Genomic DNA, 19730 nt, shown 5'->3' on the forward strand with positions numbered 1-19730 from the left:
ATTAGGTGGCCTAAATTTTGTTTCTGCTTCTGTTAGTAAAATTAGGTGGCCTAAATTTTGTTTCTGGGTCTATTAGTAAAATTAGGTGGCCTAAATTTTGTTTCTGCTTCTGTAAGTAAAATTAGGTGGCCTAAATTTTGTTTCTGCTTCTGTTAGTAAAATTAGGTGGCCTAAATTTTGTTTCTGGGTCTATTAGTAAAATTGGGTGGCCCAAATTTTGTTTCTGGATCTGTGCGTAGAGCGTGTGGATTTGTCCCCTTCCTCGTGTGATAAATGACAGCTTTCTTCTGCCGTCCCATGGCTGTTATTTAAACCTGTTCCATTGGAGGAAACGATAATGTGACATTATTGGAATAAGGTCCAGATCTTGGAGAGTTGCTTTCTCATTGTAGAAGCAAGCAGAGTTCTGAGGTGGCCTGCATCGGCCCGCCCAGCGTCACATTGTTGCGTTGTTCGACAAGCGAAGCGACGGAATTCAGCGATGCTTTTCAGAAGCCGCATTTGTTTTGTGCACCCCTCAAGAGCCCTGCATCTGTTGCCGTGCGATAGTGTTCTCAGAATAGCACTTTTATTGTTATTAGTTCGACCCGCAGGCTGCGAGTCGATTGGGTTCGGTGCCGGAGACCGGTAATTCTGCAAAGTTGCAGTGCGGCATCGAACACCATCCGTCCTCACCAAAGAGCGTCTGGGGATGAACACACACTCCCGAACATGATTACTGGGTCTGAAGCAAGCCAGTGAAGGTGACAATTACTGTCATTAATGCCATCTACAAGAAGAAAAAATGCGGCAACGTCAATTCATAAGCGCGCTGATTTGACGCCCAGAGGCAGGAAACTTCCTAGGGAATACAGGTTTTAAATTAATGTGTATAATAATAATTATGTACTATAAAGTATTGCAGAGTATTCTATACACCAAAACAAACATATTTTGTCATATAAACGTATATCCGATACTGCATTGTTATCAAAATATGGCAACATTGCGTTATTTCAAAGCTAGTCTACCAATTACCCGTGGCTAAAATCGGAACTAACAGTCGGTGTTGTTCTGTCGTTAAAAAGAGATGTAGGATTCATAGTTGGCCATGTCTCGTAGTTATGGTGATGTTTTGTTGATTCATGATGTTGAGTATTGTAATTGAGATTAGTGTTAGTTTTATTTTACTGAATTACATAATATAACCCTAACAGTTGACACTAGTGAAATGATCTTCATTTACGGTGAAGTAAGAAACAATTCTGCTGCTGAAGTCAGGTTTGAAGTTTTTTTTTTAATGAGGAAATTTTGTCATTGGTCGGTTCATCTGTAACTGTTCTTCAAACATTACAAACTGCTAGGACATTCACAAAGAAAGTTTTTTTTTACAAATATATTTGATCTTTACTAATTTAAAGAATAATAATATATCCTACATCATCCAGCAACAGTTGAGAATCGTGCACCAATTAGTTACTCATTCATTTTCAACTTTAATACTGAAAATGTAAGATTTATTTTTTTTTTTTTTTAGAAACATAAATTCTCTATAAAGACTAACAGTCATCATATAAATACCGAAATTGCACTAAAAATAACTAGACTTATTGTTAATCAACAGTTAAAAACACTGTTTCTCTAATAATTTAAGGCCAAGGCAGCATTTTATAAGAATTATGACACAGTCTACTATATACAGTCACGAAGCTCAATACGTACTAAATATGCATCCATAGGTAATTGCTAACCACTAGGATCGCTAATATCGCTTCATCACAGACAATGGGAAATAGTACCGGCACAGTCTATTGTTCCTAGCACCCTCACAACTCAAGCTTCGTGACTCTATATACTAGACTGTGATTATAAGGTGCCCCTAAACTTTCTGGCAACACTGTATTATTATTATTATTATTATTATTATTATTATTATTATTATTATTATTATTATTATGGCACAGATGTAATATAGGTGCCAATCTCCTTATTGGTTGAATGGTATGAATGCTACTATCGATATGTATTGTTGTTATAATCGACATAAAATATGTTGCCAACTTCTAAATTAAGTCAGTTTTTATTGTTGACTTGTAGCTTACTTCAAAATGGAAATAACGGCAGTAATCTATACTAATAATAAATCTGTAGCCGAAATTTTTCTGGTAATTTTCGATTTTCCAAAAATAATTGGTGCTAACATATACATTTAACCACCCTGAAACCGAAAATCGCTTTTTTGAAAATTTTGTCTGTCTGTCTGTATGTTTGTTACCTTTTCACGCGATAATGGATGAACGAATTTCGATGAAAATTGGAATATAAATTAAGTTCGTTGTAACTTAGATTTTAGGCTATATGGCATTCAAAATACATTATTTAAAAGGGGGGTGTGAGGGGGCCTGAATTAAATAAATCGAAATATCTCGCTTATTATTGCTTTTTGTGAAAAATGTTACATAACAAAAGTTTCTTTAAAAATACTTTGCGGTAAGTTTTATTCCTTGAAAAATTTTGATAGGACTGATATTTAATGAGATAAATGAGTTTTAAAATTAAAATAACTGCCATCTAAGGCCATGTAATGAATTAAAAAAGAAATGACTTCGTATATAAGGGGCCTTGGACAGCAACAATCGAAAGCTATGAAAGATAGCCTACAGATAATGTTTCTGTATTTGTATGAAGTAATATCAGAAGCTAAATTAACCGATTTGTATAATTAATTATTAATTCACCATTGGAAAGTGTAGTTTCTCTAGATGGACATAATGCTATAATGTTATTACAGTAACTCCTGAGTGAATCGAGGACAGGTAAGATTAAAATAGCTTCTTATGCACAGAAAACTTGATAGGCTATTCTGTACATTCGTTTCCTGTATTTCCTAAACTAATTTTTATGACCAAATGAGTGGTCTCTGGATCAAAATGATCGCATTTTAATTATGCAAATACAATTTAAATTAAGTAACATAATAAACGAATGTTTACTGGATCAAATGTTCTATTTTAATTATGTAATTACTTTATATTTATTTCTAACTGGTGCAGCGGAGCGCATGGGTACGGCTAGTAGTAAAATATATTTTCCCTGGACCAAAAATATAATACAAAGTGACTAAAATCACATCAGTAATAACAAACTGTATATTTTTTATTTAATTTTTTTAATTTGGTAGCATTTAATGCTCATCGAATATCGAATGATAAAAACGCTAATCGAACCATTACTTCCGCTGACCTTTTTTTGCGCATAATGTGTGATGGGTGGCCCCTATAATGCATCTGTTCTATTATTATTATTATTATTATTATTATTATTATTATTATTATTATTATTATTATTATTATTATTGGACTATATAAATTTGTTTTGCATTGCTTTGCAGAGGAGAAATTTAAAGTTACGTATGTTTATCTAGTATGGGCTATCGAGAAGAATCTAGAAATACACTTGAAAGACTTCAGTGGACGGACTCATTGCAATTGTGGTTCAGAAAGTGAGACAGGCTTTGTTAGGACAATCTTTCTTTTATTTTGGCATACATTTCACACGCAGCTTTCGTTTTAGAGTTCGTATTCCTGTTTTGAATAAGTTTCTTCCGTTTAAATGTCCACCTCTATATGACATCGGATCGCTCTGTGAAGAACACGAAATAATCGAATTCGCCACGTCGCCCATTGGCCTACGCGTGTGTCCTAAAGAAGAAACCTGCTTCCTGGCCCACTGCCGCCAGCTCTACCAGTTCTGGGTGTGATTATGAGCCGTTGTAGAACAACTGAATAATAATGTGAACTGGCGAGGGCGGAAGCAGTGGCGTTATGTCGGAAATGGCGTTGTTGCTTTCTGGGTAAATTGCTGAGCAAAGAGGATGCGTGTCACAAAATCCACCGTCAAAACTACGTGCAGAGCCAGCTTCCTTTGCGGCTTTTCTGGCTGTGAACTTATCATAATTATATTTAACCTAAGGAGGAAAATGTTAGAATAAATCTATAAAGAATGAAGAAGGACTACAACCAAGAAACATCAGAAATAAAAATAGGTGAACTTTGCTAAAATCGACATGCTGATTTCAAATATGTAATTAGTTTTTCTGTTTGAGGTATAGTTTTGGAGATGATTCATATTTATATATAATTTTCAGAAAAAAGTTAGCCTATTAAAAATAAGGATACAATGGCTTTTATTTTTCGAAGTTTAAAATTCTCCATCTTGAATCTTGCGTACACTACTTTTAACACTTAAATATAAATGATTGATTAAATGCCAAAAACTCAACACACTAGAACAATACGAAATATACAGACACACTAAAACACACCCTAATCAAATTCTCAACACACAGATCAATTTCAGAACGCACACACTGTTTGACTCCACTTTTCAACACGCAAACGCACCCCTACGACAGGCAGCGATGTCGAGATGACGCCGAGATCTAGTAGGCTCTGATGATGGTGTATAGTATACATCGAAACAGCTGTAAGCCACACGTGCTTATACAGGGACATCACTTTATTTTTACCAACATTTTTAACTTTAACCTGGCTATACTCGGAAACACTGTTGCCCCCTTCCATTATAGGAGTTTGATGTTACTAGTGCAATATGTAAACAAATCATTTTACTAGGTATAGGAGGAGAGAAAACTAGTGTATCCATTTATGTTGTAGGGAAATACGATATTACGATTTTCAGTTTGATCATCACTTTTACAGAATTTATAAAAATACAGTAGAGTAGTAACATTTTTTTTTTCAAAAACTCAACTTTTCAGGCGGCTATGTTCGTTATGTAATGTCTACTTTATTTAGCATATTAATTATTGGTGTTAACATACAATATAGAGAGTGCACTTAAATTGAGGGGGTCATAAGTAAAGGGATGTAAGTGCACTTAAGTTACTTTTGAGAAAATGGGGTTTAAATATTTAAGCTTTCGTAAAATCGGTGAAATTTTTATTTAAATTTTAATGTTTGATGCGATTAAAATATCCCTTTGCCACTAAAATTTTAGATACTTTAGCTTACACTGGATGCACTTAATTCATGTTATTACAAATGTCACTAGCATTCCTTTGCTTCTAGCCATCTCAATTCAAAAAAAGCTAATCTGAATTTTTAAACAAGTTGCTGAAAATGGTTGCCGTTCATTACAATGCAGGCTTCAATTCAGTACGCATATTATTAAAAACATTTTGAAGCATATTCTCTGAAAATGAATTTATCGTTTCTTGAATATAATTTTTTGGTACGATATTATTAATATGGGTTCTTTCTTCTATAGAAAACGCAATCATATTTATGAAACACACTATACACTGTAGTGTTTACTTCACTGCTTGAAGACTTCGAATGCAACAGCGGCCGTAAGTTTGTGTGTCTGACGGGAGCAAGGACATTAGTGAAGGGGTGGGAGTAAAGTACATTCAGAAATGCAGATACAATAAAAATGCAAGTAAAAATAAAATGATGTCCCTGTATAATTAACACTAGTAAGTTTACCATTTAATCAGTCATTTTTAAAATTCTCACAATAATTCTGCAATGCCTAAAGACTTTTCTGGTGGTCGCTATTGACTCCTCCCCCAAGTTGTCTCCGGTAGGTCGCTAAAGTTTCTTTACAGTTGACGGTCCAATAGTATTTTGCGATGATGTTAACGGCCTCTTCAAGCAGCTGAAACAGGACCTTTCTGCCACTGACTGCAGACTTTTCATTGATTCCTCAGCGTGAAGTTTGAAAGCAGTTCTGCTGCATGATGGGAATACAAAACCTTCTAGTCCGATAGGCCACTCTGTTCACTTGAAGCAGACTTATGACAACGTGAAAGTATTCTTGGACGCCATGCAATATAATATTCACCAGTGGAGTATTTGCGGAGATTTGAAAATCATGGGGATCCTCATGGTAATGCAAGGAGGCTTCCTATACCTTTGGGATAACCGTGCTACAAGTACACATTTTGAGAAACGAGATTGGGAACTGAGGAACGTGTATGAACCAGAAAGACAGTGTTCAGAATGTGCCTTTAGTGAATCCGGATTAGTACATTATGCAACGAGCCTATAATGGTAGTAATTAAGACGCGAGTATGCTTGTTTATGAAACGAGCGCAAGCGAGTTTCGTAATATTCATACGAGCGTCTTAATTACCATTATAGGCAAGTTTCATACGACTTTTTATGCTCGACCATATTTATAACTTGAAATTATTCATAAGTATTCATGTTATGGTTATGTAAGTGAGGAGCGGAACTGACCTGAATTGTGAGATGTGCGCAGACGCGAAGGTATTCATTTTTGCCGAGGCACGAATGTCATTGACCTTGATATAATTTAGAGAATAACATGAACATTAGGCTTGATATAACCTGGAAATTGATTTAGAATTGAAAAAAGAGATGACAAATTGAATTTATTTGAATAGTATTTACAATTAACGCTAATTATTATAGCAACAGAACATAACCTTCTGCGACAGTATTGGATTTCCAGCCTCCGTGACTTTTCGCTAATTGTCTTTCGATTGCATATCCGAGAATAATCGATACTTGCGGTTTTATAATGGTACAATCAGTACAATGGAGATTTCTCATTGGCTGAACAACTGAATTATAATGAATAGGTGTACTTTAATGAGGTGCATTAAAGGGCTACTACCAGGTGTATAATTACTACATTTCGGCATGGTCGAGCATAAAATATATTTCTCTCTCCCCTCTATATTAACCCCTTCAGTCCTGAATTTATATAAAAAAAATTGAAAAAAAAAACTGGTCACATAATCATTCTGGGTATCCAAAATTCTCAAATCAAGTCTTCAGAAAATAAAAATTTGGGGACAATTTTGACCCCTGGGGCCCCAAAATTTTAAATTCTATTTTTAATTTAGGTATAGAAATGTTTCAAAAAGTAATATTCTCCATTTCTTTCACATTGAATTCTTCAAAATATTTAAAAGTATCGAAGACATTCCAAAAAAGAAAAAAAAAAAACAATGTACCCTATAATGTACATCAAGCCTGAAGGGGTTAAATTTGTGTGAAAAATTTCCCATGATTTCAGCAGCAAAATTAAAAGAAGTCATTTTCGTGGGGCCGCAAATACGAGAGATCATGAAAGAGAATGCATTTGTAGAAACTTGGGAAAGTTTTGTTTGGGTCTGTAAAAATTTCTTGGCCAAAATAAATCTTCTGATTACAAAGAAGGCGTGGAAAAACTTTTGAGCTGTTACAAAGAAATGGGATGTCGCATGTCACAAAGCTGCACTTCCTACATTGTCACTTGGATTTTTCCCCACAAAATCCAGGTGCAATCAGTGATGAACAAGGTGAGGTTTCACTCAGATATCAAGACAATGAAGCAAAGATATCAGGAATTTTGGAATGACTCCGTGATGACCAACTTTTGCTGGATGCTGTACCGAGAAAGTCCAAGCCAGAAACATTGCAAAAAGCCAAAATAATTTCATTTTTAACATGTGGATGTGTGACATACTGTGATTAACTGTAATTATGTCAGTATTTATCATTAGGCTGGTAAAAATCTTCTTTTATGTCTTACAAGAAATTTCCATTTCAAACAATTTCCTAAATGTTTCAACTTTTGTTATACAGTGTACTAAAATAGTACATTATGCAACGAGCCTATAATGATAATAATTAAGAGGCGAGTATGTTTGTTTATGAAACGAGCGCAAGCGAGTTTCATAATTTTCATACGAGCGTCTTAATTACCATTATAGGCAAGTTTCATACGACTTTGTATGCTCGACCATATTTCTAACTTGAAATTATTCATAAGTATTCATGTTATGGTTATGTAAGTGAAGAGCGGAAGTAACCTTCTAAATTGTGAGATGCGCGCAGACGTGAAAATATTGATTTTTTCCGAGGGACGAATGTCATTGACCTTGATATAATCTAGAGAATAACATGAACATTAATATTGATATAACCTAGAAATTGATTTAGAATTGAAAAACGAGATGACAAATTGAATTTATTTGAATATTATTTACAATTAACGCTAATTATTATAGTAACAGAACATAACCTTCTGCGACAGTATTGGATTTCCAGCCTCCGTGACATTTCCCTAGTTGTCTTTCGATTGCATATCCGAGAATAATCGATACTTGCGGTTTCATAATGGTACAAAGGTGATTTCTCATTGGCTGAACAACTGAAGTATAATGAATAGGTGTACTTTAATAAGGTGCATTAAAGGGCTGCTACCAGGTGTATAATTACTACATTTCGGCACGGTCGAGCATAAAAACTATACCTGACAGAAAAACTAAGAACATTTTCAAAATCAGTGTACTGAAGTGGTGTACAAAAGTATGTTTTCATCTCCGATGATTAAAAAAGTTTGATTTTGTAGACCAGTGATATCAAATGGTATTCGAGAAGAATTATCGTGAAATGTAGAGGATTAAGTATTATGCGGGTGAAAAGCTTCTATCATCTAATCTACTTTTGTTTTACATGTTGATCATCGTTGGAGTTATTTATGAGTATGACTCCCATTGTTGCACACATCGTGGCGCCACAGATATTACCGCTAGTCGTGGAAATCAAGACAGGATGATGGTGGGTTACAGCAGCTTTCCCGCTTGCAGAAATTTCGATAGCTGCCGCATCATGTCTTTCCTAGAACTATCGCGCCGAAGGCCTTCTCTAAACATGATGGGAAACCCTTGCTTCCTCACAGCTCTCATTTTAAGCAAGTCATCCCGCTCAACCCCCTCTTTGCCCCCCTAGCTCGATGTACCAACCGACGAAGCATGTCATCCATCTTTGCCTTTTTATTCGGTTCTTTAACGGTGCTGCATCAACTACTGGATTATTTAGCTTTAATGCAATTGATGATAGCGAGATGGTAGATGTGTTTGCCGAAATGAGGCTGAGGATTCACTATAAATTACCTGACATTCGCCTTACAATTTCGGAAAACCTCGGAAAAAACTAGAGATGAACGGGGGGTACCGATGCCGAGCTGTAGATTCTGTATTCAACTGATATTGGAGAAAAAAAAAGGGAGTATAAAGATACAGTACATCAGTTATTCATAGATTTAAAAAAGGCATATGACTCGGTTAAGAGAGAAGTTTTATATATTTAATATTCTAATTGAATTTGGTATTCCCAAGAAACTAGTTCGATTAATGAAAATGTGTCTCAGTGAAACATACAGCAGAGTCCGTATAGGTCAGTTTCTGTCCGACGCTTTTCCAATTCACTGCGGGCTAAAGCAAGGAAATGCACTATCACCTTTACTTTTTAACTTTGCTCTAAAGTATGCCATTAGGAAAATGCAGGATAACAGAGAGGGTTTGGAATTGAACGGGTTACATCAGCTGCTTGTCTATGCGGATGACGTGAATATGTTAGGAGAAAATCCACAAACGATTAGGGAAAAGACGAAAATTTTACTGGAAGCAAGTAAAGGGATAGGTTTGGAAGTAAATCCCGAAAAGACAAAGTATATGATTATGTCTCGTGACCATAATATTGTACGAAATGGACATTTATCCTTTGAAGAAATAGAAAAATTAAAATATCTTGGAGCAACAGTAACAAATATAAATGACACTCGGGAGGAAATTAAACGCAGAATAAATATGGGAAATGCCTGTTATTATTCGGTTGAGAAGCTCTTATCATCCAGTCTGCTGTCCAAAAATCTGAAAGTTAGAATTTATAAAACAGTTATATTACCGGTTGTTCTGTATGGTTGTGAAACTTGGACTCTCACTTTGAGAGAGGAACAGAGGTTAAGGGTACTTGAGAATAAGGTGCTTAGGAAAATATTTGGGGCTAAGCGGGATGAAGTTACAGGAGAATGGAGAAAGTTACACAACACAGAACTGCACGCATTGTATTCTTCACCTGGCATAATTAGGAACATTGAATCCAGACGTTTGAGATGGGCAGGGCATATAGCACGTATGGGTGAATCCAGAAATGCATATAAAGTGTTAGTTGTGAGGCCGGAGGGAGAAATACCTTAAGGGAGGCCGAGACGTAGATGGGAAGATAATGTTAAAATGGATTTGAGGGAGGTGGGATATGATGATAATTGAGGCGGTGATGAATAATGGCATTTATCTTTCCAATCCGGCATTTTTCTTTATGACTAAGGGAAATCATGAAAAACCCCAGTCTGATTGGTCAACCACGGGGTTTGAACCCGGGACCTCCCGAATGCGTGTCTCAATCGCTACCGTCTGAGCCAACTCGCTCGGTTGCATATCATTGTTTATGCAAATAAAAAATGAGGTACCCTACATAAATACTATTTTAAGAAACACTGGAAACGAATATGGGTAAATTATGAGCCATTCCGTGACACCTTTTACAATAACTCAGCTCCAGTGAGCTCTATTGTAAAATGCTTATTTATTATGTGCTGTATGGTCCAGTAAAAATACTCATCTTTAACACAAAACTCTTAACTATTATGTTCTGTGAGCAAAAGCAAACTTAAGTGTATAATATTAGAGTATTTTATGTGGACCAAATAAAGTTGCAATAATCAAGTTATACAATATTTCGAGAAAATATCAAGTTTTCTGTGTGTAAAGATCTATTTTCATCATACCTCAGTCCTCATATGTAGCATTACATCCATCTAGAGAAACTACAAATTTCAAATAGTAAAGGAATTATCTAAATCGGTTAATTATTAGCTTCTGAGATTACTTCATACAAACACACAAAAATATATTCTCTGTATATTAATATTGATAAACGTCAAGGCCGCCTTAAATAGACGGAGTCATTTGTTTTAATTTCATTATAGCCATCGATGTTGTTCCTGCAATAACTCCTATATGACATCGATTTTCAGATTTTCGCTCTATTAAATAACTTAAGTAGTGATACAGTAAATAATACAATCTTTTGTTTCGAAAATGTAAGAATTCTCGATCTCCTATGTACCACTGCCATAGAATGAATAAATCTGTTTTTTCTTGCTACTGAAAAATTTTATATTTTGCACATGGGAGTTACGGAACAACGACGCTATAATCTGAGGCGGCGGTGAAAATGTATTGTATTGTTATTTTAAAACTCTTGTTATATCCTTAAATATCAGTCCTATAAAAATTTTTCAAAGAATAAAACTTATCGGAAATCATTTTTAAAGAAACTTTTGTTATGTAACATTTTTCACAAAAATCAATAATAAGCGAGATATTTCGATTTATTTAATTCAGGCCTCCTTATAACCCCCCTTTTAAATAATGTATTTTGAATGCTATATAGCCTAAAATCTAAGTTACAACGAACTTAATTTATATTCTAATTTTCATCGAAATCCGTTCAGCCATTATCGCGTGAAAAGGTAACAAACATCCAGACAGACAGACATACAAACAAAAATTAAAAAAAAAAAAAAGCGATTTTCGGTCTCAGGATGATTAATTATACACGTTAACACCAATTATTTTTGGAAAAGCGAAAATTACCAGAAAAATTTCGGTTACAGATTTTTTTTTTGCTAGGTTATTTTACGACGCTTTATCAACAGCGTTGGTTATTTAGCGTCTGAATGAGATGAATGTGATAATGCCGGTGAAATGAGTCCGGGGGTCCAGCACCGAAAGTTACCCAGCATTTGCTCATATTGAGTTGAGGGAAAACCCCGGAAAAAACCTCAACCAGGTAACTTGCCCCGACCGGGAATCGAACCCGGGCCACCTGGTTTCGCGGCCAGACGTGGTTACAGATTTATTATTATTATTATTATTATTATTATTATTATTATTATTATTATTATTATTATTATATTGATACTGAAACTGATGAAGAGAAAAAGGAATTGGTTGGGTCACTGGCTGAGAAGAAACTGCCTACTGAAGGATGCACTGGAAGGAATGGTGAATAGCAGAAGACTTCGGTGCAGAAGAAGATATCAGATGATAGACGTCATTAAGATATTATATAGATGATATCCGGAGACTAAGACGATGGCAGAAAATAGGAAAGATTGGAGAAAGCTGTCCTTTGGCTTCAACCAAGGATTAGGCCCTATTTTCTAGATGTACCAGCAACTTTTAAAATAGTTGTTTATATTATAAACGTACCGGTATGTACGGCCTATTTGTAAAATTCTACCTGTACCGTTTCAGCAGCTGGCTACGGACTGGAAGGTCCGGGGTTCGATCCTAGGTGGTGACAGGATTTTTTCTCGTTGCCAAACTTTCAGAACGGCCCCGAGGTTCACTCAGCCTCCTGTAAAATTGAGTACCGGGTCTTTCCCGGGGGTAAAAGGCGGTCAGAGCGTGGTGCCGACCACACCACCTCATTCTAGTGCCGAGGTCATGGAAAGCATGGGGCTCTACCTCCATGCCCCCCCAAGTGCCTTCATGGCATGTTACGGGAATACCTTTACCTTTACCTTTTACCTTTACCGTTTCAAAATTATGGGGCACTGGAATTATGGTGGTCAATGTTTGAGCTTGAAATCTGCTTTAGAAATTGAGAATTCGGGACAAATAAGCGTCCTGGAAGTCACTTTGCGTGTTACTGAGACAAGCATGTAAAATCCGGGACGATTTTCGGATTTCCGGGACGTTTGGTGATCCTGCCTTAAGGGATCACGAGGGGTCGCTGGAGACTTTCATCATCATCATCATGTTGATCACCATCACTAACATCAGATGAGCACGTGGTACTGACAGACAAGCAGGGCCAGGGACCACGTGCCAGGTTGTGGGTGTGGACCGCTGTCATTCAGGATTTCGGACCATCTTCGCATTCCTCCTGATTGGACGCAACGTCACAACATGGCCGAGCCGCAGTCACGTGTTTGTGTTTGGTGACGTTCTCCTTCCGCAGGGATGAGGGCACCAGGAGTTGCCGCGCAAGTTCCCCCCCTCCCGCGCCCAGGGGCGTCCAGAGCGGACCGGCCGCGCTGCGACTCGCACGGGGGACGCCACGCGTGGCCCTTGCGCGCGCGTTGGACAGCCCTGCGGCGTGGCTTGGCTCGAACCTGTCGGATGAAGGTCAGGCTGGGCGCTCAGTGTGATGTGAGATGCCCGTCAGCGAGGAGGGCACGCTGCCCATGGCCAACGGGGAGTCTCCGGAGAAGACGGAGCGCGCGCCCTGCCTGGACCACGACGCCGCCCCCGCCGCCCCGCAGAACAGGGCGCAGCGCCTGGAGGACGCGGTGCGCCGGCTCACGGGCCTCACCAGGCTCGGCATCGTGGCGGCCGCCGCGACGCTGATCGTGCTGCTGATCCTGCTGATCGTGGTGGTGGCGCTCGCCGCCTCGTGGCCACGCACCCCGCACAGCAGGCTGTTCCCCGTGTGCGCGCGCCCCGCCTGCCTGCACGCGTCCGCCCAGGTCAGTGAATCAATGATTTTGGAGGGGTGCTTCACCCCAACCGAGGGTTGACTGACAGTGCTGCCAACATTCCAGGTCGCACCCACACAACGGCCGTGTCCTACTTCGGCAGAAAAGTAAATCCGCCTTTCTATGTGCAGACCGAAGCCAAGCCCCCAGACTGGAATCATGACGTTCACTGTTATTATTATTATTATTATTATTATTATTATTATTATTATTATTCCGTACGTAGATGAAATTATTGGGGGTTCATCAGTGCGGTTTTAGGCGTAATAGATCGACTATTAATCAGGTTTTTTGTATTCGACAGATAATGGAGAAAAAATGGGAGTAAAAGGGTACAGTGCATCAGTTATTCATAGACTTCAAAAAGGCATATGACTCGGTTAAGAGAGAAGTTTTATATGATATTCTTATTGAATTTGGTATTCCCAAGAAACTAGTTCGATTAATTAAAATGTGTCTCAGTGAAACATACAGCAGAGTCCGTATAGGTCAGTTTCTATCTGAGGCTTTTCCAATTCACTGCGGGCTAAAGCAAGGAGATGCACTATCACCTTTACTTTTTAACTTTGCTCTAGAGTATGCCATTAGGAAAGTTCACGATAACAGAGAGGGTTTGGAATTGAACGGGTTACATCAGCTGCTTGTCTATGCGGATGACGTGAATATGTTAGGAGAAAATCCACAAACGATTAGGGAAAACACGGGAATTTTACTGGAAACAAGTAAAGAGATAGGTTTGGAAGTAAATCCCGAAAAGACAAAGTATATGATTATATCTCGTGACGAGAATATTGTACGAAATGGAAATATAAAAATTGGAAATTTATCTTTTGAAGAGGTGGAGAAGTTCAAATATCTGGGAGCAACAGTAACAAATATAAATCATACTCGGGAGGAAATTAAACACAAAATATATATGGGAAATGCCTGTTATTATTCGGTTGAGAAGCTTTTATCATCCAGTCTGCTGTCAAAAAATCTGAAAGTTAGAATTTATAAAGCAGTTACATTACCGGTTGTTCTTTATGGTTGTAAAATTTGGACTCTTACTTTGATAGAGGAACAGAGACTACGGGTGTTTGAGAATAAGATTCTTAGGAAAATAATTGGGGCTAAGAGGGATGAAGTTACAGGAGAATGGAGAAAGTTACACAACACAGAACTGCACGCATTGTATTCTTCACTTGACATAATTAGGAACATTAAATCCAGACGTTTGAGATGGGCAGGACATGTAGCACGTATGGGCGAATCCAGAAATGCATATAGAGTGTTAGTTGGGAGGCCGGAGGGAAAAAGACCTTTAGGGAGGCCGAGACGTAGATGGGAAGATAATATTAAAATGGATTTGAGGGAGGTGGGGTATGATGATAGAGACTGGATTAATCTTGCTCAGGATAGAGACCAATGGCGGGCTTATGTGAGGGCGGCAATGAACCTCCGGTTCCTTAAAAGCCAGTAAGTAAGCATTATTATTATTATTATTATTATTATTATTATTATTATTATTATTATTATTATTCCAGAAAAGCCACACCAAAGACTAAGATGTTTACTGGTAATGAAAAGTAATCAGAAAGTAACTAATTTAAGCGATTGGTAACGAAAATATCCAATTTAGAAGACTCTGATCGTTGTGGATAGGGATAATACACATATCGTTCTGCTTTACTCATTTAATCTTGCTTAAGGGTATATGTACGTCAACGACCACAAATATTTTCAGAAAATGCAGGCTCTAAATTTCTAAAATATTATAAGGAAATGAACTCACAATTGGACAAAAATTACAAAATACCACAACAAGACTTATTAGAACTTAAATATCTGATAAAAGTATGAAAAAGTAACTAATAATATTTTTTTAGAATTAACTTTTTACTTTAAGTTAAATTTTCCAAAATTTGAAAATTTTCACACATATTATTTCATAAATCCACAACCATTATAAATAGAATTATGAAATTTTGTACACTGATTTAACATGCATTTATGCAAAAGGTAGACTACAATAATGCCCATTTCTTTGAAAATAGAAAAATTCTGTCACAAAATATTATGTAAATTTTTATATATTTTATATAGGATAAATAACAAATTAATTGTATTAAAATAAACAACTCTACATGTCTGAGAGTAGTCTACTTTTCAGAAATAAGGTTTATTACTTACTTACTTACAAATGGCTTTTAAGGAACCCGAAGGTTCATTGCCGCCCTCACATAAGCCCGCCAGTGGTCCCTCCTGTGCAAGATTAATCCAGTCTCTATCATCATACCTCACCTCCCTCAAATCCATTTTAATATTATCCTCCCATCTACGTCTCGGCCTCCCTAAAGGTATTTTTCCCTCCGGTCTCCCAACTAACACTCTATTTTATATGGTCGTCTTTCTCTTCTGTAGGGGCGTGAGCATTTATAACTATGAAGTCGCACCATCTACCCTTAAGTACTAAATATGATAACCTGTCACTGATAAATTCGACCTTTTTTACTGCTGATTTTATTCTTTTATGAACAAAGAATCCTGTTCCTAATTGGTGATTATCGTTTCCTTCCCCATAATACAACAAGTAATCTCCTATTTGTGATATGCCATTCCCATCTAACCTAACCTCTTGTACTCCTACGAAGTCTATTCTGTATCTAGCTAGTTCTTTTGCTACTAATGTTACCCCTCCTGTTCTATAAAGACTAGTTACGTTCCAAGTGCCAAATCTCAAAACCTTATTCCTTTGCTGTGGTCGTGCCAGAGAATCAGTCCTATTCCGAGGCTTATTATAGGGATACGTAACAAGCTGTTTTTTACAGTGATGGGTTGTTAGCCCTTCGCCCAACCCCCAAGCTGGAGGACCACCCCTTATCGGCTGTCCACGACTGCTTATTCAATATATTCGCAGCTACCCTCCATATCTGGAGGCAGTCTCCTCTATCCGCAACCTGAGGACGCGCCATGCCGTGGTGATAGGGACCCACAATACATGGATAAGGTTTATTACATGCAGGAAAAATATTAAAGATGTTAGAGGGACCATAACAATGTTATGGTTATCAAACGATGTAACTGCAGATTTTTTTTGTCTTTTTTTCATACTTTGATAAAACTGGTTTGAAAAATATCATTAGTAACCTTTATTAATACTTTTATCAGATATTAAAGTTCTAATAAGTCTTGTTGTGGTACCTTGTAATTTTTGTCCAATTGTGAGCTCATTTTCTAATAATATTTGTGGTCGTTCACGTACATATACCCTTAAGGTGGAACTGGAACAGTACCAGTTGCAAAAACAAATGAAGAGTGCGGGGAAAAATATGAATGTCACATTGTTGTTAAGAGTGAGGTAATGAACTAATTCAGTATATTAATGCAAAATGTATTGCAGTTGTATTGAACATCAAGAAAAGAATGATTATCCGTCCTGATAATTCTTCTTTTTATCAGGTTTGATAAGAACAACACTAAAGTCTGTAGTAATCTATTGAATTAGCACTGACATCACACTTAACAGCATTGTGACATTCATCTTTTTTGCCGTGTAGGCCTACTCTTTAATTTGTTATAGCAAGAAAGAACTGAGGAGTGGAATTCCATTGAAATGAAAATCAGACAACTTGATAAACAAGTCTGGTGACAGATCGTAAGATGAATGAAATGTGATTTTTTTTTTTCATCATTAATTAATAAGTTGTAGTCACTATAAAGTAACTAAGTTTTGTTTCACATTTTAAGTAGACACTCTGAATACGCACAATATTTTCGTTTGCTTCACTGACTTCTGTGAGATGTATATACTGATAAATACGTGGTTTTACTTTGAAGCCATAAATACTTTCAACGTAAAAATCGTTTGATGCTTTCTTGCAGGGGCGTACATAAGAGGGGGATTACCGAGTTTGAACCCCCCTTGAACTTTTTTTTTTTTAATTACATATTTAGATTTGAGTAGCCTATATTTATTTCCATAATCGTTTTTCCTTCTCTAATTTTTCACTGTCAGAGTAACAAAATCTACATCGACATAAGGCATATTCCTATTACCCCTTCAATATATTCATCATGCCAGTTTCATTCTTCATCCTTGATGAGTTCCACGTTGCATTATTCTGTTTAATTAAATTTATTTCTTCCATGGATTTTCCTGGTATATAAAGTAAAGCGTCTTACCCATCATATAGAAATAATTGTTGACTATATATATATATATATATATATATATATATATATATATATATATATATGATTATTGTGTAAATGTAATAATGACACAAGCTTTCTTTAGCATACAAAATTAAACAAGTTAAAATTGGTTAAAAACTGGAAGGCTGTGGAAAGAATTACGTTTCAAAGATTTTATAAGGATATTCATCAATATGTTCTGTTAGAATACAGTATAATATTAATAGACCTACGGTAAATATACAATAAGATAATAATAATAATAATAATAATAATAATAATAATAATAATAATAATAATAATACGTTTGAGATGGGCAGGGCATGTAGCATGTATGGACGAATCCAGAAATCATATAGAGTGTTAATTCGGAGGCCGGAGGGAAAAATACTTTTAGGGAGGCCGAGACGTAGATGGGAAGATAATATTAAAATGGATTTGAGGGAGGTGGGATATGATGATAGAGACTGGATTAATCTTGCTCAGGATAGGGAGCAATGGCGGGCTTATGTGAGGGCGGCAATGAACTTCCGGGTTCCTTAAAAACCAGTAAGTAATAATAATAATAATAATAATAATAATAATAATAATAATAATAATAATAATCTATATTAATAATAAATCTGTAGCCAAAATGTTTCTGTTAATTTTCGCTTTTCCAAAAATAATTGGTAATAACAATTAAGAAACATGTTAAAGTAATTGTCATTGCACCAAATGAGTGTCTCTGGATCAAAATGATCGCATTTTAATATTTTAAATACAATTTAAATTAAGTAACATATTAAACGATTTATCCTTCTATCAAACACGAATGTTCCCTGGATCAAACGTCCTATTTTAATTATGTAATTACTTTATATTTATTTCTAATGGGTGCAGCGGAGCGCACGGGTACGGCTAGTAATAATAATAATAATAATAATAATAATAATAATAACAACAACAATATACAAAATTTAAAATACCGATAATATATTGTAAAAAGTTTTAATAATAACCTCCCTTGACAAAATTCTGCGTACGCCACTGCTTGCTTGTATATTCCAACGTATTGTAGCCTCCCCTCCCCAGTTATTACTACTACCAACATAACATACCAGACGAAGTGGCCAATTACTCTAGCATTATATTCTGAACCTGTTGATTGTCACATTTGCAACAGCGGTGGAAAAGAAAATTGTGAATTCTTTGGTGTATGGAAAGAATACATATAAGCATGACTTGTATGTACAAAAGCGCAAATTCAACATGGCTGCAGCGTATTCTTTACTGTATTTGCCTTACCATTCATCAAACATCACCAGTTTTATAAAATAAATAAACATCTTAAATACTCTCTCAAGCTAATGAAAGAGCCGAGAGCATTGTGGTCCTTTTAAAGTGGAATATTGTGAAGTGCAGTGTAGGCGTGACGAAACGTAAAAAAGAAAGAACTGGCTGCAAAAAAAGACAAGACGAACGAACAGACTTTCCTGCTGGTGTATCTCCGTTTACAGTTAATGCGGTGGTGCTAATAATCACTGGCATAAAGAGGCCTGCTAATGAGCCACGCAACAATGCAGACAGTTCACTTGGGCAGAAAGAATGCCGAGGAGAGTTGGATGCCACCTGGAAGAATTGAGAGGGGAAGACTGCGATACTGTGAGTGAGGGGACAGTAGACGAGGGGCGGTGTAGATGGGGAGGAACGAACAAAAAGATCCAGGGACGAAGTGGATCCTGTGCCGGAAGATGCAAATACGTCATAAAACCGGAGGGAATGTACAGTACATGATACGTAAGAGTGGCCGCAACGGCCAGTAGTTATATGGTGCGCTGTTGTCAAAGTGTGGGGAATATCACAACAAATCTAGCGGGAACGAAACGTGGCTTGATACGTGAACATAGGAAAAACAACAGGACGTTATAGCTTGAACATAGGAAAGAACATCAGGACGTTATAGCTTGAACATAGGAAAGAACAACAGGACGTTATAGCTTGAACGTAGGAAAGAACAACAGGACGTTATAGCTTGAACATAGGAAAGAACATCAGGACGTTATAGCTTGAACATAGGAAAGAACATCAGGACGTTATAGCTTGAACATAGGAAAGAACAACAGGACGTTATAGCTTGAACGTAGGAAAGAACAACAGGACGTTATAGCTTGAACATAGGAAAGAACATCAGGACGTTATAGCTTGAACATAGGAAAGAACAACAG

General features: G+C 36.7%; 1 protein-coding gene across 2 annotated transcripts in view; it reads left to right on the plus strand.

The window, feature by feature from the left end:
• The first annotated feature begins 13002 nt into the window (after nucleotides 1-13002).
• goe (gone early) overlaps nucleotides 13003-19730 on the plus strand; it is a 102864-nt gene continuing 96136 nt past the window's right edge. For both annotated transcript variants that reach the window (XM_069827309.1, XM_069827310.1), the window contains exon 1: nucleotides 13003-13338. In XM_069827309.1, coding sequence (XP_069683410.1) covers nucleotides 13027-13338 — 312 coding nt within the window. In that variant the 5' untranslated portion in view covers nucleotides 13003-13026. The remainder of the gene's footprint in view (nucleotides 13339-19730) is intronic.

This window comes from Periplaneta americana, chromosome 6, assembly GCF_040183065.1.
Source record: "Periplaneta americana isolate PAMFEO1 chromosome 6, P.americana_PAMFEO1_priV1, whole genome shotgun sequence".
Lineage (NCBI taxonomy): Eukaryota > Metazoa > Arthropoda > Insecta > Blattodea > Blattidae > Periplaneta > Periplaneta americana.